The following is a 26,167-nucleotide window of genomic DNA, read 5'->3' as shown; positions in this document are numbered from 1 at the left end:
CCCTGCTCCCGGGCGCCCCGACGAGCCGGTGCCTGGAGATACGCCGGGTATAAGCAGAGCCCCAGCGAAGCTGGGCGCGGGAGGACACGTGACGCTCCAGTAGGGGCGGGGAGTGTGTGGTCACGTGACGAGTCAGCCGGGCACGGGGCGGGGCCCGGCGCTGTACTTAGCTCGGGGGCGGCTGCGGGCAGCTACGGCGGCTGCTCAGGCACCAGCGTCAGCGGCTCCCCGGACACTCAGGGTGCAGGCCCAGGCCCTCGGCGGCGGCGGCGGCGGCGGAGCGCGGTGAGTGCGGGCGGGCGAGGGGATGCCGAAGCCGGCGTCCCGGGCCGTTGGAAGCGGGGACCCTCGGGGAGTCGCAGCCAGGCGAACCGAGCGGCATCGCGCCCTCCCGGACGTGGTTGTGATGAAAAAAGCAAGCTCTGCGCGCGGGCTGCCGGGCTGCACTGCCGGTCCGGGAAGCTCGTGCCCCGTCTCGGGTGCTGTTCGGACCCCGGGCCGGGTCACCCGACCCCACGGTCCGCCGTCTCCAGAGCTGGAGGCGGGGAGTTTGCCGGCGGACCCGAGGGAGGAGTCTGAGAGGAAGAGCTTGGCCTGGATCCCCGCTGACTTTGGAAAACCTCAGCCTGACTCCCCAGCCCCGTGTGAGCTTCTGTTCCTCGGTTTTCTTAGAAGATCGCTGAATTGATAGGAAATACTATCAACATCTGTCTTAGTTGTTTTCTTTCTGTAAATGATTTTCCTGGGCAACTTTCTGCACACAGTCACACAGTTCCAGGCACCCCAAAAGACAGGAGCTGGGAAACAGGGACCTGGAACTGGGTGGAACGGGGTGGGACCTACAGGAAGAGTTAAATCCACAGATGGAGGGAGGAGAAGCTAAGCAGAGGGAGGACAGGGGGCTTTAGGGCCCGGGGTGCCAGCCTCTTCCCTGGGAGTGTGAGGGGAGTGGAATGGCGGCCCCAGCCCTGCACTGCTAAGGAAGGGAGTCAGGCTTGGGCCCAGGGTGCTGTGGGAGCGGGGATGCAGGGCAGAGTCCCTGGGGCATCGCCTGCCCCTCCGCTGATGACTCTGGAGGTCTGGGAGAGGGAGCATTGTGAGGTGACTGAATCTGGGAGTCAGCCAGGCCGTTCTGGTAGATGTGAATTGGATTTGCTTGCTTTATGGGCCTTGGTCTACCCCTTCCCCAGGCACTGAGGAAGCCAATAGGCAGACACAGAGAGAAGGATAGGCCCCATATCCCTCTGAGACCCATACCCAGTTGGAGGGGCATGGGGTTCAAAGGGAGACCTAGCCCCTTTGGTTACCTTGGAAAAACAACCCTTCAGGCGCCTTCACTAGGGGCATAGCTGCCAAGGTACATCCATCCAGTTGAATCTTTAGATGCAGGGTGATAAGACAAAGAGCCTTAGCGGTGTGTCTGGATTGGTTAAAGGCTACTTTCCTTTTCTTCTCTCATAACGTTGTTAACTTCATGGAAGATTGTTTCCTGTTGGCGCTGGTAATGGTAACCCTTAAGCTTTGTGGAGAAACAGGTTGGGCTGCCCCACTCTGTGGCTTTCCCAAAGAAGGTGCCCTGGATTCACTCAAATCTCTTAGGGGCATCTGTCCTAGAGCTGGGGTGCTGCCAAGTGGAAAGGTGCAGATCCCTTATCTGGGGGTTTCACAGGCCCAGGGGGAGGCAACTTGGACCAGACGAGAGCCCTGATTCCAATTACCTCTGCTGCCGCTGGGTCAGGACAGCCCTTTTTCGGAAGGTGGAAGCCCTTTGTCTTCAGGAGGCACCTGCCTGTGTGTTGCTGACTCAGCAGCTTGAGCCGAGGCCCTCCTTATGGACTGGCTGTTTCCCCAACTGCTGGCCTTGGGAGTTGGGAGTAGGAAGTTGCATGCCTTTTAGGGCTTAAGATTTCTTTTGTTTCCACTGGCAGCTGCATTGGGGAGTGAAGGAAGAGTGCTTTCAGGTGAACCTGGGAAAGTTGGTTGGGTGGTTTTCTTAAATGTGGTGATGAGTTGTGATTGTGTTGAATATCCCCGTCCTTGGGAGAGAAGGACTGAAATGTTTCGGGATGAGAACCCACAATGTCTGTTTGTTTTTGACAGTTTGGCAGAAGGCAAGTATTGGAAATATGAGAGGTTGAACTGTATGAAATGGTGATTTTTTGTAGGTCAAGGAGCATTGAGATCGGGCACCTTGATAGAGTTCAGGCTCGGGTGTAGGGTGGTCGGGGTTGACAGCAGGTTGATGGATCTAGCTAAGCAACATGCAGGTGTTTGTTGGACTCACTGGGTATTAGGAGGCAGTTGTCACTCTGCCCCTGGTCCTGGGTCTTCATTTTTCTTGGTTTACACTCAGTGCCCTGGGTCTTCATCTTTCTTGGTTAACACTTAGGGCCCACTCCAGAGCTGCTTAAGCCAGGTGCTTGAGAAATGACTCCTGAGTCCCTCCATGGCTGATATGTTTACCTTCTACCCTAGTTTGGGTAGGAGGGGGATCTAGGGATCAAACATCATATAAATATTTGGCTTCAGTCTCTTTTTAAAGCCCAAGCCTCATCCCCACCTGCTTTCTGCCCTACCCACAGCTTCCTTGTCTCAGCCTTGTGTGTTTGGGTGGGGAGGAGGGTGGGTGGTGGAGTCAGGGCCTTCCCTCCTGGTCACAGGCCCCCTCTGCAGGCAGCAACTTTCAGCTTCTTTTCTGCAAGTCTGTGTCTAGTTCCTAAGGGACATTGTAACTCCTATCTGCTTTCTCCTCTCTGTCTCTCTTTTTTTTTTTTGATGTGGACCATTTTTAAAGTCTTTATTGAGTGTGTTACAACATTGCTTCTGTTTTATGCTTTGGCTTTTGGGCCACTTAGGTATGTGGGATCTTAGCTCCCCAACCAGCCAAGAATCTCAGATCCCTACCGCCTTGCATTGGAAGGCAAAGTCTTAATCACTGGACTGCCAGGAATGTCCCTGCTCTTCTCTTTCTAATTTTCCTGCGTGACTTTTTTTTAATCCCCTTATTGTTCTTTTAATCCTTGTATCTGTGTCAATTTATCAATAATGTTATTGAAATGCATATGACTTTAATTATACCACATGTATCCTTTTCCAGTGGTGTCTGTGACATTGATTTACATTGATCCATACAGACCCAGTTCATTCATTTTAAACGCACAGTGTATTTCTGTCCTGAGGGACAGTTAGGTGGGTTTTGCTTTTTCACTGTCCTCACAAGGCTACAGAATCCAGTCTCTCAGACAGTTGCACGGGTTTCTCTGGGGGAGAAGCAGAAGTCGGGAAGGTGCTCGGTCCTAAGGTGTGTGCACCATCTGTTTTCTGGATGTCAGTGCTGCCCACTGAAGTTTCACCAACGTAGTCTCAGGGCCTTGAGGGTTCTTGTTCCTCATATTTACCAACACTAGGTATTGCCAGAGTTTGATTTCTGCCCATCTGATGTGTTTGAAAAGCTGTCCTTGTTTTAATTGGCACGGTTGGGAATTCCAGTTTAATTCTTTGCCCTAGGAAATTGTTGATGAGGTTTTTCTATTTTGTTGTTGATCAGTGGTAATTTGTGGGCTTTAGTATGTTTGTCAACAGCTGGAACTTAAGAAGGTTTCTTTTGATCCTAAGCTAGGCATCTGGACTTGTCTTCAGTTAGGTAATAATCTCTGTGTTTTTTAACTTTGAGGACACGTGTGGGTTCGGGGTGCTAGCAGTCTGAATCTTCCACTTTACAGATGGGAAAACTGAGGCACCCGCAGGTTTGTGACATGATGGGGGGGGGGGGCGCACGCCACCCAGATGATTGTGGAGAAATCTCTCCAGTTCCATTTCTTGGCAGTTCTGTCCACATCCAGGTACACCATCCAGAGCTTGCTCTCAGTCTTTTCTCAAGCTCCAGGTCCCCTCACCTGGGAAACAAAAACCTTAATCGGGACCAGGGGTCCTTTTCCAGCGTTACTGTGTTATGAATGTGCTAGGAGGGATGTGCCTGCAGTCTGACTGTGGTTACATGTCTCTTACCTGGCCAGTAACTCACTCAGTGTGGCCATCAGGATAACCTAGAATTACCAGCAAGGGTACAGGAAGGAGGATGGGACAAATATCTAGATAGTGAAAGGACTCCGTATAGAGCACAGTGAGACCAGCTATTCTGCCAAGAGACCCAGCGAGGCTGGGCTTCTCCATGACCTGCTGACCTGGAGTTGGGCAAGATATGTTCATTGGAACAAACAAGTCCCGTGGCTTAGGGTTGAGGCTTTGTCACACATCCACGGGGAGCCTCCAGCCCCCGCCCCTTCTGCCTCTACTTAACTCTGCAGATATTTAGGGGGTGCTATGTTCTGGTGGTTAAGAGCAAAATAAACCATCATTTGGGCTCACCTGGTGGTGCAGTTGTAAAGAATCCACTCGTCAATGCAGGAGACACTGGTTTGTTCCCTGGGTCAGGAAGATCTCCTGGAGGAGGAAATGGCAACCCACTCCAGTATTCTTGCCTGGAGAATCCCATGGACAGAGGAGCCTGGTGGGCTACAGTCCAGGGGGGTCAAAAGAGTCGAGCACAGTTGAGCAACTGAGCATGCAGGCACACACGCAAACCATCATTTGAGGAAGATCTTGATTCCTCCCCTACAACCGCTGCCCACTGGGGTAAGTTTGAGGACAGAAGGAATTACCCTGGGGAGGGAGGAGTTAACCGGCCTGTGCACAGGGAGATGTGTTCTGTGAGAAACTGTCTCACGTGGTCCCTGAGACACTGTTTTCCTGCGTGGCTGTAGGGCTGTCTGCTCCGAGCCAGGCGGCACCCTGATGAGGGGCATGTATCTTCTCAGGGGCCCAGGCAGGGAAACCAGGACCACATAAGAGAGGTGAGGCCTTTCTGCTGCCTGCTTTTGTATCTGCTTATGTTTCTGTGCCCCCAGTGCCCAGCCAGCAGGGAGATGTCATCTAGCCTCAAGTTAAATTAAGGAGCTGCTGTGTTCCTGCTGGCTGGAGAGGCTTGGAACACTAATCTCATCTGAATCTTCAAGGATTTCTGAAAGCTTTTATAAAGTGGCCTCAAGGTCCTTCAGAATCCAGGCAGCATGCCCGTTTTATTGACTGAGACCGAGTGGGGACGAAGTGACCCCTTCAGCATCTCAGTAAGTCAGCATCTGAGTCTGGGAGCAAGCTGGCAAGCAAAAGCTTCTACAACTTTCCAGAACCTTGCCCAAATGGTCTTGCTTTTTAAAAAAACAACATTTTTTGACTACCAAGGACCTTCGTGGGGGTCCATTTTTTTAGGCCTGTTAGTGGCTCAGTCGTGTCCAAACTCTTTGCAACCCCATGGACTATAGCCCACCAGGCTCCACTGTCCATAGGATTTCCCAGGCAAAAATAGTGGAGTAGGTTGCCATTTCCTTCTCCAGGGGGTCTTCCTAAGCCAGGAATCGAACCTGCATTGGTGGGTGGATTCTTTAAGACTGAGCCACCTAGAAAGCCTGTTTTGGCCCTAGGCTAGTATTTTTCTACTCTTTGTAGGGTGCGAGCTGTTGTGACTGATCTTAACACGTTGCTGACTGGGGAATTTTTGCAGAAACTGACACCCGTGACCATAATGCGTCTTTGGCCAATAGTGTGTTAACTGATGTTCCATTTGCGGGCACTGCAGCCACGCGGTTTCCAGGCACCAGGGGAGAGCAGCTTGAGGAAGCCACACTGCAGAACTTGGTGGGAATTAGTCACTCATTCCGGGCAGACGATTGGCAGATGGGGAGCAGGGTGAGTCCCCATGAGTGTCCTAAAGAGCTTAGGTGGGTGAGGGTGGTGGGATCTGTCTCACGGCTCCTGGATCTCGTGGAGCCTGCAGTGAGGCGGTAGATGCCTTTTCTGGGTCTCGCAGCACTTGCTTGGGGGGCATTCAGCTGCAGGGAGCCTGGCTCTAGGGGCCAGATAACCAGCTCATGTCCGGCTATCTATCTCTTCAGCACTGAGGATGAAGACCGGCAACCCTTTCTGCTTGCCTTTTTTTTTTTTTTAATGTATTTATTTCTAATTGAAGGATGATTGCTTTACAGTGTTGCGTTGGTTTTTACCAAACATCAGCATAAATCAGCCATAGGTTTACCCATGTCCCCTCCCACCTGAACCTCCCTCCCACCTCCCTCCCCATCTCACCCTTCTAGGTTGTTACTGAGCTCCAGTTTGAATTCAAAGCAGCTGAACACATTTCTGTTAGGAACCAAGACATCCAACAGAAAGACCACATGGAGGCTATGATTCAGATTGAGAGAGGAGGGGGCCCAGGTGTCCTTCAGTTCAGTGAGAGCCCATTTGAAGTCAAGGTGCTTGCTGCTCCAGCATGGAGGTGTCGGTGAGCAGCTGGCATCCAGGGGACGCGAAGGGGTGCCTGGTTTTGTGTGGGTGCCCTGAAATGGCCCCAGCTTCAAGGGTACAAGTGCTCATGGCGACAGCGAGAGGCAAGAGTGGTCTTTGTGGAAGAGAAAGAAACACGAGCTCTAACATGGTCCCACTGAATGTTCACAATCCTCCAAACCTCCTACCTTACCCCTACCTAGAGCCATTCTGCTGCATAAGAAACAGCCTCAATTTGTAGCTATTGGCAGAGTGTAGGCACTCAGTTCTTTTAAGCCAACTGTGAGAGCCAAGTGTCAACAGTATTTGAGTGGCAGCAGTGGATAGGGTGCTTCCCTGGTGGCTCAGTGGTAAAGAATCCGCCTGCTAATGCAGGAGACAGGGGTTCGATCCCCGGGTTGGCAAGATCCCCTAGAGAGGGAAATGGCAACCCGCTCCAGTATTCTTGCCTGGGAAATCCCATGGACAGAGAATTCTGGAGGGCTACAGTCCTTGGGTTTGCAAAGAGTCAGACACGACTTAGAGACAAAACAACAGCAAGGGATAAGGAAGAGCAGAGGACCAGATGAAAGGCTGGTTGGACATGCATCCATCTTTTTCTGGATTAGCCGGTGGATTGCAGGTGGCCAGTTTGGAAATTTCAGGTATATATGTCTTGCCTCCTTAGGATTTAGAATCCAGTCTGCAGAGAGCTCTTAACCATATAAGAAAGCTGTTTAAAAAATCGAGCTTGGGCTCTTGTCCTAAAGGCCTGTGTTCTATCAACATTTTTGTGCGCCTCCAACTCCACCAGCTCCCCATTCTCATGCAGGAACCCAGGGCAGAGGGTGCTTCTGTAAGCCCTGGGATGGCTATTTGCTCAGCTGTTTGCACAGCTGTAATCATGAATAAATGACTTCATGCATTTCAACACCAACAAAAATAAAACTAAATTTAAAAATAAACAAAAAATCAGGCTTGGCTACATGTCCCTGGGATGTCAGGACTCCTGTGTTCAGTCCCTTCCTTCCTTACTGATCCCCAGTCCACGGAGCCCATAGCTGGCAGCAGGGAGGTATGGCGAGCAGCTGTGCTCTTGGGGGAGGCTGGACACAAAAGTGCTCTGGGGGTCTGGAGCGGAAAGACAGGAGGCAGCCCTTATTTTTAAATGCTAGAGATTAGCTTGGAAAAGGGCCAGAGGGCGTAGTGGAGCCTGTGATCTGTCTTCCCAGGAAGTCAGCTGACCGAGGGCTGGAACTCACATCTGCCCACAGCTGCTTCTGCTCGGTCCACACCCTGACGTGGTCTTGTGACTTGCAGGTGTCGTAATCCTGTATGGGAGCCCTCTTGACTCAAAGTAAGAACTTTCTATTCTTTCTCCCCAGTTTTTAAGGGGGAAAAAATACCCCCACAGAATGAGAAAAGGGAAATGTTTGCCCGAAAGAGGGGAAGTGAAAACTGGCTGTGTTCCGTGCTGAGGCCATGGCACCAGCTAACAGCACAGCTTGGGCCTCCAGCGGTTTGTGCGTAGTTTGTCCCTTGTTCACGGTGTCTGCGGAGGCCAGCACCCGCTGGAATGCAGTTGCCACTGCCCTGGACATCGGTCTGTCCCTTTGGGAGGAGAAACTTGACTCCATATTCTCTGGGATCTCAGTAGCTTCCGGACAGCCAGAAAGGGAGGCCCACTGGGAGGTCAGCTGCAGTTAACACCTGTTTTAATGTCGGGCTCTTTGTGACGTGGATGTAGGTAGGTGGGTTTGTGTGAACTGGGCTTGTCTGGCACGGGCTGTGAATGGAGAAAGGAGAGAAGAGAAGAGGGAGGAGGCTTTGTTTGCCTTCTGACTGTGGCAGGCACCCTCCTCTCACTCTGGACTTCCACTGCGGGACACGAGTGGTCATTAGCCCCATGTTACAGGTGGTGAGACTGAGGCTAAGTGAAGGCAGATGCACACTTAGGAAGTAAGTAGAATCCAGGTCTCCGGACTACACGCTTGGAGCTCATCCTTGAGCTGCAACCCAGATGCTCTTATGTGATGCTGCCGCTCCAGTGGGCGAGTTGGGCCGGTGGTTCGTGCTTTGCTGCAATCCCCAGGTTCACGGGTCTTGTTCTCACTGAGGCCGGGGTTGAGCTGGGAGAACAGTTGATAGGAGCCAGGGAGTAGGACCCATAGAGCAGGAAAGCAGGGTGGGATCCTGGGCCCAGGCTGGGAGCTGCCCACGTTCCCTGCCACCAGGAAACCAGAGAAATCTTACATGTGGTCCGGCTTGCATGAAAGCACCCCATTTTGCACACTGAGCAGCTGGCTAAGCCCCCAGAGGTCCTGGGGACACTCCACTTTGACACACAGGGAGCATTCACGAGGATGGCCTCTGGTTTCCTGGGGACTCAGCTGTGTTCCTGTGACCTGGACAGGCTGTGGTGAGGGCCGAGGATGGCGACCCTTCCAGCTATGATTCTCATGGGCCTGTCGGCCAGGCCTCCAGCTGCAGGGGTGGGTCTGCATGCGGGGAGCACACACATCTTCTCAGGGCAGCATTGAGATGACAAGTGTAAGTCAGGGTATCGATAGGAACCTTCTTCTTCTCTGCTTAGAAGCCTTTTAAAAAGAAGCCCTGGAGAGCTCCTTTGTCCCTCCTGGCCCATGCATGTACAGTGAAATATTTCCTAACAGTTTGGAGACTCCCTGACTCGGGGTCATGTGAGCAGCAGCCTTCCTGTGAGTCACTGAACATGGGAAGGGTAAGCGTTTTGAGCAGAAAGTCACTGGAGGGAAGGGTAAGCGTTTTGAGCAGAAAGTCACTGGAGGGAAGGCCTCTGACTGGAAATGCATCTCGGGCCTCATCAGAACATGTTCTTTCAGTTGGGTTGCTTTCGGGCTTTGGTAGCACCAGTATTATTCCTCCTACAGGAACAAAACTTAGCATATAGCATGTTCACTCCAGAAAAAATAATTTTTTAAAAAAAGAGGGAAGGCTCTATAGTGAACGTGGGCTTCCTAGTGGCTCAGTGGTAAAGAATCTGCCTGCCAGTGTTGGAGGCTTGGGGGCTATGGGTTTGATCCTTGGGTCGGGAAGATCCCCTGGAGGAGGAAATGGCAACAGACTCCAGTATTCTTGCCTGAAGAGTCCCATGGACAGAGGAGCCTGGCGGGCTGCAGTCTGTGGGGTCTCGGAGTTGGACACGACTGAGCGTGCACACGTATAGCGCGTGTGAGCAGTTATGTGTGAGTATGGTTTTCTTGACATTTTGCGTGTAGTGACAGGAATAAACATGTACGTGGGTTGAGGGCTCACACTTGCCATGACTCACCTGCTCCTTTGCTTTCTTTCACTTACTGTATGTGTATACACACACACACACACACACACACACACACACACACGTTATTATCAGTACAGTGTGGTTCACTTCCGCAGGTTCATTTCTTAATGGCTGCTTTTGTAGTTCATAACCATTTACCACAACTTAACAGCTACTGTTACAGACGCTTTCTTTTTGGTCTTCTGCGAACACCAAGAATGTTTAGTGAATACCCATGTACCGGTGTCTTCATGTTTTGAGGCTTGTGGGATACATTTCTAAAGCTCAGATTGCTGAGTCAAAGGGTGTGTGGACTGAAGAGCTGATAGAGGCTGGGCGGTACCTACTGATGGGTAAATAGCAGCAGCAGCATCTGATTCCCCACCTCTAACCCCAGTGGAAAATGATCACACTGCAGTTTCTGCCAGTGTGGTGGAAGATAAATATCTCTTCAGTGAGCATCTTTAAATATCTGTTGGCCTTCTGTAGCTCTTTTTCTGTACATGAACTGTGTATATCCTTTGGCTAGTTTTCTGTTATGCTGCTTCTGTTCTGGTTTTGGGTCCTTTGCTTATTAGGGAAACAAAGCCTTAAGTATATGTAAGGGCTGTTTTTTGTCTGTCACTTTGCTTTTTGTTTTTTATTTTGTCATTTTTTTTTTCTAGAAGGGAGGCTTTACTTTCATGTAATCGAACATTTTCCCCTTAAGGGCTCTGTTTTATGTCAATCTTAGGCATTCCTTACTCCAATATTATGCTTGTTTTGATAACCTTAAAGATTCTTATTTTTGGCTCTGCTGGGTCTCTGCTTTCTTTTGTTTTGGCAAGCAGGGGCTACTGTCTAGCTGTGGCACACGGGCTCAGCATTTGCAGTCCCCGGGCTCTAGGGAGAAGGCTCAGTAGTTGGGGAACACGGGCTTGGTTGCTCTGAGGCATATGGGATCTTCCCAGGTCAGGGATTGAACCTGCGTCTCCCACGTTGGCAGGCAGATTCCTTATCCCTGAGCCACCAGGGTAGTCCCAATATTACTTTTTTAAAGTGTGCTTATTTTCTCACACAACTTCTGTGTTTTTATGTAAGACCTTTGTCCCATGTAGCGTTTTTGTGTGTGTGAGAACTTGAGGGTAAAGATTCAGTCTCACTGTTTTTCCTTTTTGTAAATGCACAACCAGGTGTGCAGACACCATCCGCTGAGATGTGTGTTTCCTCCCGCGCCTCTGCCACACACAGGCTATGCCTCCAAGTGGCCTGTTGTATTGATGGACCCCTTCCTGAGCTGGCGTCCCCCAGGGTTTATCATACCTTTGCCACGCTGGGGTTCAGGCCTCCGTCACTGCTGTTTTCTAGAACTGCCTGGCCAGCCTCACACATGGATTCTTCCCAGTGGCTTGTTGCTTAAGCAACAGATAAATTTAGATTTGTTTTTGCTTAAATATAATTCACTGTGTGGGAGGCAGCGTGTTCAGCGCTCTCACCCACGTCACACACACACACACGCACACTCACTGAGAGGGCATCTCCCCAGGCCCGGCGGTGCTGTGGCACCTGGGTCATATTTCTTGCTCTCATCAGAGCCTCTTGCCTAAGAGTGTGACTCAGAGGCCTAGCTAGAACTTGCCTGTCTCTTGACCTGCAGGCCAGTCCAGGATCTGAGGCCGTAGTGGTAATGGGACGGCTTGCCTTCTCGGGAGCCCCGTCTCTGAAGCACAGTCCTCGTCCGACTGGAAAAACCACAGGTAGTCCCAGGAGACCTGTGCCACCGGCTAAACCAGCTCTAGGCCACGGCTCTCGAGAAAGGCATGCGGAGCTGGAGGTGGACTTGTGTTTGCTTGTGTGTTCAAAATGTGGCTTGTGAGATTTATCTTTGGTTTCCTTTTTTCTCTCTCACTGGGCTTCCAGTTGAGATGTGATCACAGGGGAAGGGGTTTACTCTTTGGGAGCTCAAACTTGAGAACAGTCCCAAACGTTGCTCCAGTAGTGCGTGGCGAGGCAGGTTGGCCGCAGCAGCAGGGGCCGTAGACTTGACTTTGCCTGAAGATTCGGCTTTATCTGTTTGTTTGGGATGGGCTTGTTGGCATTGCTTGTCACCTGGGCCCTGGGGTGGGTTCTGACAGACAGCAGGCTGCCTTTGCCCCAACCTCATAGCTCACGAGATAGTTGGTTCACAAACCATGCAGTGACCAGCACCATTTCAGACAGTGAGCCCTTACCTGGCCCTTTTGGTGACTTAAGTGGCACGGTGTCCTGCCCACATCGGTGGGGCCTATGCATATGGCACAGCCCTTCCTTGGCTTGCTGTCTTGTATTCCTGGACCACACAGTCTCTCTTAGCCATTCAGGTAGCTGCAGCAGAATGCCACAGACAGTGGCTTCCAGACAAACTTACTGCTCTCAGATCTGGAGACTGGGAGTCCAAGATCAGGGGCCAGTGTGGTCCACTGAGGTCACCCTGCCTGGTCAGACTGCCCTGTGTCCTCACATGGAGGAAGAGGCAAGGGAGCTCTGTAGCATCTTTTTTATAATCAGGGCACTAATGCCACTCATAGGGGCTCCACCCTCATGACCTTACCATTCCCCCAAAGGCCCCACCTCCTGACACCATCACCTTCTGGGGTAGGATTGCAACTTGAATTTGTGGGCAGGGGACACATTCAGTCCATCGTGCAGTCCTGTGTGCTGTGAGCACGGGCTGGGACTCTGAGACAAGGCATGAGAGCCCACAGGTGCCAAGGTCCCTGCAGGCACTCTGCCGACACCCTGGTTCTGGAAGGGGAAACCAAGGAGCATGAGGGGGCAGACGGCGGAAAGAGGATGGGACGAGGCCCCCAGAACAGTGCATCCTGAGGTGATGCCTTGTGTGTGTTGAGCACTTGAACTGAAGGAAGAAACATACGATGTCTTGTGTCCTTTCCTCTCCAGGTGAATCTCCAATCCAGTTTTCAAAATGTGGCAGCTCTTGGCCACCCTCAGTTGCCTGCTGGTGCTGACCAGTGCCCGGAGCAGCCTGCATTTCCCACCTCTGTCTGATGAGATGGTCAACTATGTTAACAAGCAAAACACCACTTGGAAGGTGGGCTGGGGGCCCCCCACTGTGTGTTCTGACTCCTGAGGGAGGGGCTGCAGCTGTGGCCCAGGGGCTGGTGTGTCCTGGACAGCTGATCTGATTAATGGTCCTGGATTGCGTAGGCCCGTGCCCACTGCCCTGTCCCCTTCCTTGTGTGTGTGTGTGTTGTCTGTGTGTGTGAGAGTATGAGTACGAGTGTGTGCAGCTGCATGAGGGGGTAAACCAGCTCCCGTGGAGCTCACAGCTGGGGTGATGTGATTAGGGTGCTAGCGTGGCCAGGTTCTGGTCGGGGCCCTTTCCTAGGTGGCAAGTGGTGACTTCTTGTGTCCTTACTTGGCCTGAGGAGCAAGCTTGATCTCTGGGGTCTCCTTATAAAAGGGCACTACACCCTCATGACCCGATCATCTCTAAAGGCCCCCACTGGGTAACAGCATCACAGTGGGGTTAGGTTTCAACATGAATTGGTTGGGGGAGAGACATCATTCTGAAGCAGTGCCCCAGCACCCTTGCTCTATGGGGTTGAGGGAACCCCTGGCCTTGTCAGGCCCTGTGTGGGTGGTGTGCACATGCCACACCCCCAGCCCCCCCAAGTTGGTGGGTGACTGCTCTGGGTGGGGCTCTTTTCCAGGCTGGACACAACTTCTACAACGTGGACCTGAGCTACGTGAAGAAGCTGTGTGGTGCCATCCTGGGCGGGCCCAAGCTGCCCCAGAGGTGCGTACCCGCTCCTGGGTAGGGCACCTGACTGCACCAGGACTGCTGCCATGTGGGCAGAGATTATGCTTGGCATAGGGGCAAGGGGGAGACAGGAAGGCTTCCCTGGCATCCAGAGGCCTCACTCGCCCCGCACCCCCCCCCCCCCCGAGCTTCAGGGACCCTGCCTGAGGCACAGGGCCCCGCTCCCAGCACCAGAGTTTCCTCCTGTGCTTCTCAGGGGTCCCAGCTGCAGAGGGCGAGGCCTCAGGTCTGAATGGTCTTGAATAAGGAAAACCTGAAAAAAACCATGTGATCTGCCATTAATGTTTTATTTTTCTGGAAAAGTCTGCATTTTTCACGCAGATACTTCCTTGAAGAAAGCATTAGAAAAATCTGTGAGGCTGGGATAGTTAAGTGATGGGACCATTGTTGTGAAGATGTTTGAAAAGTGACGGACATCTGGCAGATGTTGATTCAGGATGGCGTGGGGAAAGCAAGAGATGTAATTATCTGGACCCTGAGGTTAAAACCCTTTAAAAATCTGCATAAAATAAATTTAGGCAGAAGTATACAGAACGGTAGGTTATTTGGAGTAGAACCCAGTTTTGTTTTTATCAAGCTCCAAGTGGGAAGTTCCTTGGCGGTGCAGAGGTTAGGACTCCATGCTATTACTCCTCAGGGCATGATTTCAGTCCCTGGTCGGGGAACCAGCATCCTGCATGCTGCATGGCGCAGCAAAAAAAAAAAAATTTAATAAAATTCTAAGGGGATGTCCTTGCCCATGGTCCTTGCACATGGCCCCCTCCACACATCTTCATGCTTCTCCCTGCCAAGTGACAGCCCAGGCCACAGGGTTGGGGGTGCGGACTGTAAGGTGACAACTTGAGATGGAGACCTTTCGTTTTTCAGGGACGCATTTGCTGCAGATATGGTTCTGCCTGACAGCTTCGATGCCCGGGAACAGTGGCCAAACTGCCCAACCATCAAAGAGATCCGAGACCAGGGATCCTGTGGCTCCTGCTGGGTGAGGCCCTGCCGGCCAGAAGGGAGGGTTGGGGCGAGGGGCTGAGGAAGGGTGGGATCAACCAGGGGATCTAAGGTTAGACAGGTTGAGTCTAGGCAAGTCACATAAACTTCTCGAGGCTCAGTCTCCCCTAGTGTAAAAGAAAGATCCCTGGCGGTCGTGATCGTTGCAGGACCAGATGGAAGAATTGACAGGCAGAGTGTCCTGTACAAGGCATGCCCCACATATGGGTTGTGAAGCAGTTTTGATTTCTGCTGAACACCCTGTCCTGGGCCATCAGCAGACACCATTAGCTTTGACCCCTGCTCTGCCTGGCTACAGTCCAAAGGTCACGCAGAGTTGGACACGACTACAGCGACTTAGCACGCACACACTGCTTCATGAAGTAGCCGTGCATCTGTGTCAATGAGCTGCCCTAACTGTGCTTGTGCGGGTAAAATACGTGAGATAAATGTCACCATCTCAGTCGTTCAGTGTGCCAGCCAGCGGCATCGGGTTCATTCCCGTTGCTGTGCAGCCATCACCACCTGAGTCCACAGAACCCGTCACCTTGGAGAGCTGAGACTCCATCCCCACAAGACAGAAACTCCTGCTCGCCTCCACCAGTCCCCAGCCACCACTCTTCTGCTTTCTGTTTCTCATGACTTTTATTTTTTTTCTTTTAATTTTTGTTGGAGTGATGGCTCAGACAGTAAAGAATCTGCCTGCAGTGTGGGAGACCCGTCAATCCCTGGGTCAAGAAGCTCCACTGGAGAAGGAAATGGCTACCCACTCCAGTATTCTTGCCTGGAGACTCTCAGGGACAGGAGACTCCCAGGACAGAGGAGTCTGGCGGGCTACAGTCTATGGGGTTGCAAGGAGTTGGGCACGACTGAACACACGTACACAAAATTGCTTTACGAGGTTGTGGTGGTTCTCACTGTAGAGCAAAGTGAATCAGCTACATATACCCCCCGATTTTTGGATTTCCTTCTGATTTAGGTCACCACAGAGCACTTAGTAAAGTTCCCTGTGCTATGATTTTTCTGGGTTTTTTTTTTTAATCAGTGAATCAGTTTATTATAGGGTGACTCACAGGGTAGGATCAGGATGGGGGATATGAGTGGGAGCAAGAGTCTAGAAGCATTTGCAGCTGCACTCCACACCACTGAGGAGCCTCTGGACTTTTATAGCTAACCTAGGGTATGGGGGTGGGTAGTTAGAAGCTTGAAAATGGGAAGTACATTCTTAAGTCAAGATTCATGAATGGTAACTAGGCATTATGTCAGCGAAAGTTTTCATCGTTGGGGACTAACAGAACATAGAGGCTACATGGTCCTAATGATTAGGAAACAAATCTGTTAAATACTAAAGCCTTTGATGACATAGAAGTGATTCACTGCATCGTGCAGTCAGGGTACATCAGCAAAGGGACCAGAGAAACTGTAGGGTCCCAAGATGGCATCAGTTATGCTAACAGTCGTACACTCCACCCCTGACTTCTTTATTTTGGGGAGGGGAGCTCTTATGATATTAACTAGTCTGGGTACCTCATATAAGTGGCATCATAACAGTATTTGTCCTTTGTGCAAGCTATACTTTTATGTTAAAAATCCAAAAACTGCATGTTTCAGAATGCCCAGATAGAGGTCTGGGGTGAACTGGTCTCTTGCTTTAAAGCCCAGCTTGAGCCCCAGGACAAGCCTTGAGGGAAACAAGCCACCAGAAAGGCCCGAGGTGTCAGCTGTGGTCTCCTGGGTGCGGGCTAGAGGGACTGCAGCGTGGAGTGGGGCTCACCTCGGGGGGCCTTGTCCCTGCAGGCGTTCGGGGCTGTGGAAGCCATTTCTGACCGGATCTGCATCCACAGCAAGGGGCGTGTCAACGTGGAGGTGTCTGCTGAGGACATGCTGACCTGCTGTGGCAGCGAGTGTGGGGACGGGTGAGCCGGAGCCCCTGGGAGCTTCCCCAGGAGACCTGTGGGTAGACGTGGACTGGAGGGCTCCCTGTAGGGGACAGGCATGATACTCCCTCGGGCTGGACGATGTCTCTGCCGAGACACAATGGGGCCCCAGGGCATCTGGAAGCCAGCCCTGGGAGATACTGCTTTTAGGAGGCTCCTGAAACCAGGCTGGGTCCCCACAGGGCTGGACTGGGGCTGGGTCGGGGGAAAACAGATGTTCCTGGTTTAGTTTCTGGGTTTTATTGTGCTGCTTCTCCTTTCCTTTTCCTCGGGGAACAGCTTGGGGCCTGTCTTCTTCTCTGTGACTGAGGTTTGATGGATTCCTAGATAAGCCACATTAGGGACACAGCTCCCTGTTTTCTGCCAGTTCTGGCCTTGGTTTTGCAACAGTGGTTCTCAGATGTGGCTGCAGATTAGAAAAACCTGGGGCCTGAAAAGAAAGTAAAAAGGGAGTGTGTAGGTCTCAGCCCACAGCAATGAAATTCCTGGAATTGGTATTTGTAACATAGCCCCAGGGATTATCATGTGCTGCCCTTTGAGAACCCCTGTGCAGAGAGAAGACACAGCCTCCTGGTGAGCACATGATTCAGAAAGTATTTCTGATTATGAAAGTACTTTGTGGGCAGTCCTGGGTGATTCCCAGCAGGAAGTGACTATCAGGAGGAGAATTGGGGAATTTTGGGGATCTGGGAGAACCGACAGGCCAGCTGCTGAGGCGGTGATGGGTGCAGTGGGTGGTGGTCTGGGAGCAGCCAGGACAATTCTCACACTGTTTAATGAGTGGCTCTTTTCTCAGCTGTAACGGTGGCTTCCCCTCTGGAGCCTGGAACTTCTGGACAAAGAAAGGCTTAGTGTCCGGGGGCCTCTATGACTCGCATGTAGGTGAGTGTCTGCCTTTAAATCCCATCCAGCCAGATGGATTTTATAAGCAGGAGTAATAGTGGTCTCATTTTCTCCTGTTAAGTGAAGATCAGGGTTGAGGGTACATTGAACGCTGGGCTGAAAACTCAGGTGGAAGACGGGGCAGCTCTGTGTACACAGAGTCAGCAACTGGAAGAGGGCAGTGCTGGCGCCACAGACTCTGGGTGACCTCTGTTCTCATGAGCTATCGCCCTGATTCTTCTCTCTGGCCTCTGAGGGGCTTCCTGCTGACACCCACCTTTCTCCTTGGCCCCCCAGGTTGCAGACCGTACTCCATCCCTCCCTGTGAGCACCATGTGAACGGCTCCCGGCCCCCGTGCACCGGTGAGGGGGACACCCCCAAGTGCAGCAAGATCTGTGAGCCTGGCTACAGCCCGTCCTACAAAGACGACAAGCATTTTGGTAAGTGGGATGGGCGACCCCCGCCCCTGGGCCCAGGAAAGCTGAAGGAGGAGGCCAGGCATTGGAGTCATAGGTCAGGAGAAGCGATGCGGTTAGTGCCTCTTTGGTGGGAGGGAGCAGCACAGTGTTCTCTGCGTGTCTCCACCCTGAACGGAGTCTTAGACCCTCAGTCTCAGAAGGAAGAGACCAAACCCCTCAGTCACAGGGGAGTGATCTGGCCTAGGAGCCTCCTGCTCCTGCCCTGCTTCCAGGGCCTCATGCACACACGCACACACACCAAGGTCCTGCCTGCTGGAACCCCATGAATCGTGGAGTGGCTCACCCCCTGCCGGAGGCGCCTGCCCCACTTGGTTGGTTTCTTCGCAGGATGCAGTTCCTACAGCGTCTCCAGCAACGAGAAGGAGATCATGGCAGAGATCTACAAGAATGGCCCAGTCGAGGGGGCCTTCTCTGTGTACTCCGACTTCCTGCTATACAAGTCTGGTGTGTATCCCCCCCAGCCCCACTGACGGCACCCGGGGAGGCAGGTATGGGTTCCTGGCTGGCAGGACGTCTTGGGGGTGCGCTGGGCCTCCAGCAGTGCCGCATGCCGCTGGCCACTCTCTCAGCCCCTCGCACCCGCCCTCTCCATGGCCAACACCTCTCCTCCCAAGCGTCTCCTACTTTCTGCTCCTTCTGGAGCCGCTGGCCCCATCTCTCCAGCTCCATCACTTCCCCAGCACATGCGCAGGTTTCCCGTGTCTGCACTGAGTGACCTCCTCCGTCATCTTTGTCTTGACAAAGTCTTAGCCTTGTGCCCAGCCCCCAGTGGGTGAGGAAACGGGGAGCATCTTCCTGTGGGGACTCAAAGGGGGAAGGGGGCAGGATGGTCCCCACCCAAGAGCTGTCTTAGAAATCCCCCGTTCCAGACAAACAGTCTGTGCTGAGGACTTCTGTCTCATTTTGTATTCTGCTTGTTCAAAAACTCAAAGCTCTCCAGTCATTTGAAAAAAAAAAAAAAAAAGACCGAGTTGCCTGGTGAGAAAAAAATTTTAAACCTGGCAATTCTTAACTTCCACCAGTGTTATAAAAGAGAACACATTTCCAATTGGACAGTCATTCATCAGTAACCTGGTGGTCCTCTGAGCACCTTAGCGGGTATCTCTTCCCATCAGTCAGACTTGCAGCTGCCAGCCCAGCCCTCTTCCTTAGCACCCAGTCTGCATGGTGTGCCCCAGATTAGCAATTTAAAACTCTTAAGCCACAGAATGCCTTTGACAAGTCATTGCATGGAGTCCTAGTATGTACAAAAAATAATCGTTGATATTTTAATGTGTCAGAGTTTCTAACTTAAAAGGCAGCCAACAAGCACATTGTATTGCCCTCCATCTTAATATTTATCCCCCATGTTCAAGTGTGCTGGGCTTTCAAAAATATATTTAAATAATTCCCAGATGTTATGGGAATCCCTGGAGTCTTCCCGTGAAACACCAGGGCCTGTCCTGGTTCCATCTGTCCTTTGTGGGGTTGGCCAGCTGAGCGGGTGGGCTGCTGTGGGAGACCAGCGGTGCCCAGGCTGAGCCTGAAGGGCCTTGTCCTCCCCTTCAGGGGTGTACCAGCACGTCTCCGGAGAGATGATGGGAGGCCACGCCATCCGCATCCTAGGCTGGGGAGTGGAGAACGACACCCCCTACTGGCTGGTCGGCAACTCCTGGAACACTGATTGGGGTGACAAAGGTGAGCACAGTGCCCGCTAGGAGGGCACCCAAGCCAGGGCACAGTGGGCATCGTGTCCGCCAGCTGTGCTGGGGCTTCCCCTTGCCACAAGGGCAGCCTCTGATCCCAAGAGGTGTGTGGATGGGGGCATAGCCTCAAGCCAGATGTGCTCATCCTGGTTCCTCAGGGCAACAGGTGCAGGGGGCAGGGGGCCATACCATCCAGAAGTCTGATGTAGGACTGAGTGGGAGGTTAAGTGGAAGCCCGCTGATCACCGTGTGTGCCAGTTGGTGACAGCTTTGGGGCTGGTTTGTGACTTCCATTCCCCTGTCTTTCAGGGGTGGGTCTGTGGCTTCCCAGGTGGCTCAGTGGTAAAGAATTCGCCTGCTGATTCAGGAGACACAGGAGATGCGGTTTTGATCCCTGGGTCAGGAAGATCCCTTGGAGAAGGGAATGGCAACCCACTCCAGTATTCTTGCCTGGGAAATCTCATGCACAGATGAGCCTGGTGGGCTATAGTCCATGGGATCACAGAGTCAAACATGACTGAGCATGCACGCTAGGTGTGTCGGCAAAGGTCACAATCCAAGCAGACTAAATGCGTCTTACTCCTGCTTTCCAGGCTTTTTCAAAATCCTCAGAGGACAGGACCACTGTGGAATCGAGTCGGAAATTGTGGCTGGAATGCCGTGCGCTCATCAGCACTAGAAGATCTGATCTGCGTGAGGGGTCTGTCTGCTGACCCAGGGCCAGTCTTCCCCTAAATACAGCCACTTGGACTGGGGCTGAGGTGGAGGGGTGGGGGGCGGGTGTTAGGATGTCTTTTATTTTTTGAATTATGATAAGATATAAGGGATCTTAGGCAGGGTCTGAAGAAGACTGGGTTGGGCCAAGCTGTGTGTCTGCCATCGGGTCTGTCTTCCAGGGACACAGCCAGGCCTGCCCAGGGACAGACTGCTGCCCCAGCGCGCACACACAGACATACAAGCCGCTGCCGCAGCAGGGCGGACCTTCCCCTGTAGACCAACTGTGTAGTGCCCGCTGCCCCTGCTTCTGCCCTGACCACTTCTGTATTGCCCCCCACCCCTACCTCTGCATCACCAGGGAGCAAGACCTTGAAGGGTTTGTAATTTCCAAGAGTGGAAAGCAGAGTTCCTAGTTAGGTCCCTGCACAAGCAGGCAGCTTTCTGGATCTGGAGTAGGACAGATCTGAGACGAGACCGTGGGGCAGCCCTTTGGAGAAAGCCCTATTGTTCTCCCAGGTCCCCCGCATCTGTCGAGCTTCGCAGCACGGCTCACCCTCTCTGGTCCTGTCCTTGCTGTGATCCTTTTAAGTTTTCTTTTTGTGCACCTCGGCTAATCATGTGAATGAGATGGAAGAGCTGTACTACTTGTATGGATTGTCTCCTTCAAACTAGGCGGTTGTGACTTGACTGACCTTGCTGCCCTCTAATCCACAGCGAAACTAGTTTGGCAGGAAGCCAACTTGTACCTTTCACAATCACTGCTTCCCCCTGTTAAACACAAGGAATGCTGCCTGCCAGTAAAAAGCCTCTCCTTCCGCGTGAAGCCTGCATTCTGGTGGCAGCTCCAGGGTTGTGTGTCACTGTCTGTGGACTTCTAGCTGCTGTCTCTCCTCATCCCCTAGAAAGAATCGTGTTCCCATGAATCTGGGTGCCCTTGAACCTCTAACCAGGAATGTCTTGCCTCAGTTGAGTGGAACCAAATAAACACCTAATTTTAACTACATTGCTGCTGCTGTACTTTCAAACCATGGTGCCTCATCTCTTATTTTCCTGTTATTCTCATCGGCCCTCTTCTGTTGATTGAGCAGCTCTGTCCCTGTTTTATTGAGGGAAGAACGCTCACCTCTCTCACCAACCATATGCCAGCAGTGACCTGGAGTCCTGCAGGCGTGCGTGGTGGTGGTGTGACCAGCCCTTCTACAAGGCCAGCGTCCTGGGGCCCTCCAGCGTTGGAACTGGGTGGAGGCCGAGTCCACGTGTGGTTTTATGAGCTCCTGGTCTCTTGGATTTACATTGCTGGTTAAGAATTATTTATTTCTGGAGTCCCCTGGTGGCGCAGTGACTGAGACCGTGTTCCCAGTGCAGGGGCCCGATTCAGTCCCTGCAGGTAACTAGATCCCACATGCTGCAACTAAGATCCAGTGCAGCCAAATAAGTTTTTTTAATTACGTATTCCTTTGTATTCTTTTGCATTGTCCTAGATAACACGCAGGAACAGTTTCAGTTCAGTTGTGTCCCGACTCTGCGGCCCCATGAACCGCAGCACGCCAGGCCTCCCTGTCCATCACCAACTCCCGGAGTTCACCCAAACTCATGTCCATTGAGTCGGTGATGCCATCCGACCATCTCATCCTGTCGTCCTCTTCTCCTGCCCCCGATCTTTCCCAACATCACAGGAACATACATACACAAAGGAAGGACTCCAGTTCTTGAGGGATCAGGAGGCCATTAGAGTTGGCAACATCCACCCCTCTCCCGCCATCACCGCCCTGTTGATACCACAGCTCACTTCCCTTCCACGACTGGGGGCTGGACCAGTGCTCTTCTGAGAAGCGGGGAGGTTGGACCTCGGATGTGCTTCAGAAGTTAGGATCAGAACTACCTCATGCAAGCTCTTAAACTTCTCGTTAACATTGTAGGAAAAACTGGTGGAACCCAGTACTTATGGAATGTTTAATGAAGTTTAAAGCTGTAAATATATCATTGCATTATTTGTACAATTTCAGCTAGGAAACATGCATAACCTCGGTTCTAACATTTTCTACCCACTCCTAAACTTGAGTTGAATAATCCCATTTCCTACTTTCTCCAATCCATGCTATGTACCCACCGGCACCTCCATCCTTACCCGGAAGCTAGCAGAGATGCTCTAAGTGGACCAAAATGGACCTTAGGGCATCTTCATGCTCGGCCTAAGGAATCGTTGATAGGAAACAAAAAGCAGCATTTAGGGTTGGGATTGATGTCACTACTTCAGTAAAAAAAACTGCCACACTGATACCACCTTGTCACCTCGGCTCACTTTTTCTTGGGTGCCTCCAAGCAAAGGGACGGTTGGAAGTGATAGTGCCTTTTCATTCTTCAAGTGGAGGAGGGCATATTTTTGTTAGAAGTGGGAGCAAAGGTCGATCAGTCTATCCCACTCGGAGCATGCATCAGAACACTACACTGAAGAGCCCTGCTACTCAGGACTGGCCCATGGGCCGGCAGCACTGCCATCTCCAAGGTTCTAAGACATGGAGAATTTGGGGCAGACCTGAGTCCGCAGTTGAGACTGACAGGGGACCTGTTAAAAATGCAGGTTTTGAGGCACCTCCCCAGGTCTCCTGAGAAAGCTTCAGTTCAGTCACTCGGTTGTGTCCAACTCTTTGTGACCCCATGGACTGCAGCACGCCAGGCTTCCCTGTCCATCACCAACTCCTGGATCTTGCTCAAACTCTTGTCCACTGAGTTGGTGATGACATCCAACCATCTCATCCTCTGTCGTCCCCTTCTCCTGCCTTCAGTCTTTCCCAGCATCAGGATCTTTTCCAGTGAGTCAGGTGGCCACAGTATTGGGAGTTTCAGCTTCAGCATCAGTCCTTCCAATGAATATTCAGGATTGATTTCCTTTAGGATTGATTAGTTTGATCTCCTTGCAGTCCAAGTCTTCTCCAACACCACAGTTTAAAAGCATCAATTCTTTGGCACTCAGCCTTTTTTATGGTCCAACTCTCACATCCATACATGACTAGGAAAAATCTATGAGAAAGCATGGTCCTAGTAATCTGGAACCTTCAGGCCAGTTCACCTTCAGCCTTAGAGCTGTTCCCCAAAGTAAGAACCTAGAATGCCTGTTAATTATCAGACATCCAGCCACTCCTCCTCCTCCTCCTTCCGCTACACCCCCAGCCCCAGAGAAGGGGCCCAGTAAATAGAAGATGGGGGCTTCGGAGCAGTTTCCCAGGGAAGGGTGGGTGTGTTTATGGGTGCAGGTCTTAGTTACAACTCCAGAAAGCTGCCCAAATGGGGTTGGGCTCTGTGAGCTTCTTGAATTAGAGCCCTAGATTCAGATTTGTCAGAAACTCCTGTGAGGACAACTTAAAACTTCTCACTGGAAGTAGGAACCAAGTAGACTATACCAAGGATGCTATACATATAATTACAGTGCAGAGTAGAGGGCAGGGCTGACAGATTTAGAGACTAAAAGTACAGGATGCCCAACTTGAATTCAGAAGTCCTTTTTAAAAAATCTGTTTTTTGGCCTATGCTGGGTCTCCGGAGATGCTATGCCTGTGCCTTCTCTAGTCGCAGTGAGGGAGGGAGGGTTCCTCTTTGTTGAGGTGCAAGGGCTCTAGGCATACGGGCTTAGTTGCTCCGAGTATGTGGGATCTTCCCAGACCAGGGATTGAACCTGTGTCCCCTACACTGGCAGGCAGATTCTTAACCACTGGACCATTAGGGAAGTCCCAGAACACCTTTTTAAAGTATAAATATGTCCTGTGTGATATTTGGGATATAATTATACTAGAAGAAAGTTTATCTGAAATTCAAATTTAACTGTACATCTTGTATTTATCTGGCAATTATATCAATAGTAGAGAAACATTTAGAAGGCAAATGTTCTTCCAAAGAGCTTAGGAGTGTGTACCAGGGCCAAGAGCCCCAACAGCTTTACAGCTGGGAGGGACCCACACCACCCAGAGGTTCAGAAAGCCCCATAGATCACGGCTGAGCGAGGAGAGAACCTTCCAGTGCATCCTCAGACCAAGGTTTGCCACCAGCTTGTCCTGTGTCCGATGTGAACTTTAGCAGAACTAATAGGTTTCAACATATAAATCTTAACAACCTACCTTGGAATATCAAGACTAAGTTTTGATGCTTAAATTACAAATACTTGGAAAATCTGTTGAGTCTGGCTTAGAGCTGTGCTCCCAAGTGGCAAGTAACTTTGGGTCAGTGTGGTGACTGGTTTTAGTCTCAAATAAACTGAGGACCTGAAACCTCCATGAACCCCAAGTCTATTGTCAAACTAACCATCAGTCTGTTATCAGATGGCCAGCAGCGGCCACACGACCAGAATCTGTGTCGGTATGAGTACAGCAGTGTGAACCCAGTTATTGCTGGAACAAACCTCTTTCGGTGACTCACTACGTAAAGAGCCGAAGCAAAACAGACTGTGCACTATATACACCAAGAGCCTGGCTTCTGGAAAGTTCTATCATGCCCTCCAACAGGGATTCTCGGGCTCTGTGCTGAGCCTCAGGGAGTCACTGGGTGGGCACGGCCCAAACTTCAGCAATGCCTGGGGGAAAAGGGAGACAGACCATTGTGCTGGGGGAATGGGGCTAAGTGCCACTCGGCGTTCAAGCCAGTCACCAGAAAAACATCTGCCTTTCTTGAGAAACAAAATAACCTCTGAATTCAATCAAATGTCTGAACACAGCTAATATAACTGGCCAGAAGCACAGCAGGCCAGTAGAAGGGACGCCTTGCTCCCTTCCTGGCAGGAACAGTGTGGAGCTGGGCAGCTGGGTGGTTCCAGCTTTCTGGGGACAGCAGCCTGCCACCGTGCCTCAACCACCAACTCCTTACCTGGAGTTCCATACCTGCCATGCCTGTCCAGGCTTCAAGTGAACTACCCTTGACAAACGCTGAATAATTCAATTCTTTATTATAAAAATCTCAAAAACATTAGCTTCAACTAGAAACTTACCTGCTACGAAGGGACCAACGGCAATCCTGAAACCTAAACTCCCTTTAAACGAGGAAATGATGCCAACTTCACCAGAAGTTGCCTCCCAGGCTTCACGTGCAGCAGACAGTCTGCATTCTTAGGAATATTTCCTAGAACTCTACAGATATTCACACCTGCTACATTCAAGTCCACTGGAAGAAACAAAACGATGAAAAAGAAAAAAGAAGCGAATGGAAAAAAAATTAACTTCACTTTCTACTGCGATAGGTATTCAAAAGTTGTTTTGCATTAAATACATTTAATTGTAACTCTAGGCTGTATTCACACTGTGATCTCCTCTGCAGGCCCGGATGCAGCCCCTTCCCTGATGGCAGCCGTGAACCCTGCACAGGTGAGTACAGGTGGCTAAGTGTCCTTTCCCTTTAATCCTATCTTTTTCTCCACCACAGGTCACAGTTTCTAAAGGTCCAGGCCCACAGAACTCTTTGAGGGATTAAAACAGGAGGGGAAAACAGAGAAGGAGCCCACATCCATCCTTGAAGAGAAGGTCAGTCTGTTTCCCAGATGGGGGCTGGGGAGGTGGGGCGCTCAGTCTCCAGACCGAGCCAGTCAGTGCTCCCCCGTCTGAACGTAGTCCTCTGTGACCTGGGACAGGGTGCTCAGGTACTGCCAGCTCAGGGCCGCCAGGAGCATGACAAATGACAGGTAGATGGGCGAGTAGTGGCTCCGTGAGACCAGCTGACAGTTGGGGAGATTCTGTGTCCTGATGGTGGAGATGATCTGCCGTGTTTTAGTGGAACAGGGGTCAGAGGTGGGAATTCTGTGATAAATCTGTTGAAGAAAGAGGAAAACACAGTAAATCCTAAAAACCTTATAAATATCTGTGCTCACTTCTTGCGACAATCTGCAACAGCCAGGCATTTTATGCCCATTTGACCAGTGAGAAAACTGAGGCTCACAGAATACAAAAGTAACAACCCTAAACCACTCCACTAATAAGGCAGGATATCAGCCTAGTCTGGGTGATCCCCTAGCCCATCCCGGAGCAGCAGGGCCATCCCAGTGGGCTCTATCCCAGCACTTCAAAGAGCCAGTGGCATCCAC

At 51.5% G+C, this 26,167-nt stretch overlaps 2 protein-coding genes across 19 annotated transcripts in view; one reads left to right on the top strand and one right to left on the bottom strand.

Annotated features, from left to right (window-relative positions):
- Positions 1-193: 193 nt before the first annotated feature.
- Positions 194-21,109, top strand: CTSB (cathepsin B). Of its 16 annotated transcripts, none has more exons than XM_060408806.1 (15): positions 194-285; positions 5,636-5,745; positions 7,639-7,675; positions 8,234-8,277; positions 9,443-9,542; positions 11,256-11,355; positions 12,539-12,689; positions 13,312-13,397; positions 14,289-14,403; positions 16,203-16,321; positions 17,139-17,224; positions 17,522-17,665; positions 18,032-18,148; positions 19,253-19,381; positions 19,983-21,109. In XM_060408806.1, exons 7-15 carry the CDS (start codon positions 12,564-12,566, stop codon positions 20,066-20,068), a joined length of 1,008 nt encoding a protein of 335 aa, XP_060264789.1. In that variant the 5' UTR covers positions 194-285; positions 5,636-5,745; positions 7,639-7,675; positions 8,234-8,277; positions 9,443-9,542; positions 11,256-11,355; positions 12,539-12,563; the 3' UTR covers positions 20,069-21,109.
- FDFT1 (farnesyl-diphosphate farnesyltransferase 1) overlaps positions 20,171-26,167 on the bottom strand; it is a 31,828-nt gene continuing 25,831 nt past the window's right edge. For all 3 annotated transcript variants that reach the window (XM_004004451.6, XM_042243553.2, XM_027964618.3), the window contains one exon: positions 20,171-25,894. In XM_004004451.6, the coding sequence (XP_004004500.1) occupies positions 25,673-25,894 (222 nt within the window). In that variant the 3' untranslated portion in view covers positions 20,171-25,672. The remainder of the gene's footprint in view (positions 25,895-26,167) is intronic.

Source organism: Ovis aries, chromosome 2 (genome assembly GCF_016772045.2).
Source record: "Ovis aries strain OAR_USU_Benz2616 breed Rambouillet chromosome 2, ARS-UI_Ramb_v3.0, whole genome shotgun sequence".
Classification (NCBI taxonomy): Eukaryota; Metazoa; Chordata; class Mammalia; order Artiodactyla; family Bovidae; genus Ovis; species Ovis aries.
Note: the sequence above shows the minus strand (reverse complement) of the source record. Positions and strands in the feature narration are given on the sequence as shown.

Bases quoted from the DNA above. Each gene is read 5' to 3' on its own strand.
- CTSB (XM_004004452.4), top strand. From the start codon at position 12,564: ATGTGGCAGCTCTTGGCCACCCTCAGTTGCCTGCTGGTGCTGACCAGT. The intron at 14,404-16,202 runs GTGAGGCCCTGC...TTGTCCCTGCAG, and splicing joins GATCCTGTGGCTCCTGCTGG to GCGTTCGGGGCTGTGGAAGC. The intron at 17,666-18,031 runs GTAAGTGGGATG...GTTTCTTCGCAG, and splicing joins CAAAGACGACAAGCATTTTG to GATGCAGTTCCTACAGCGTC.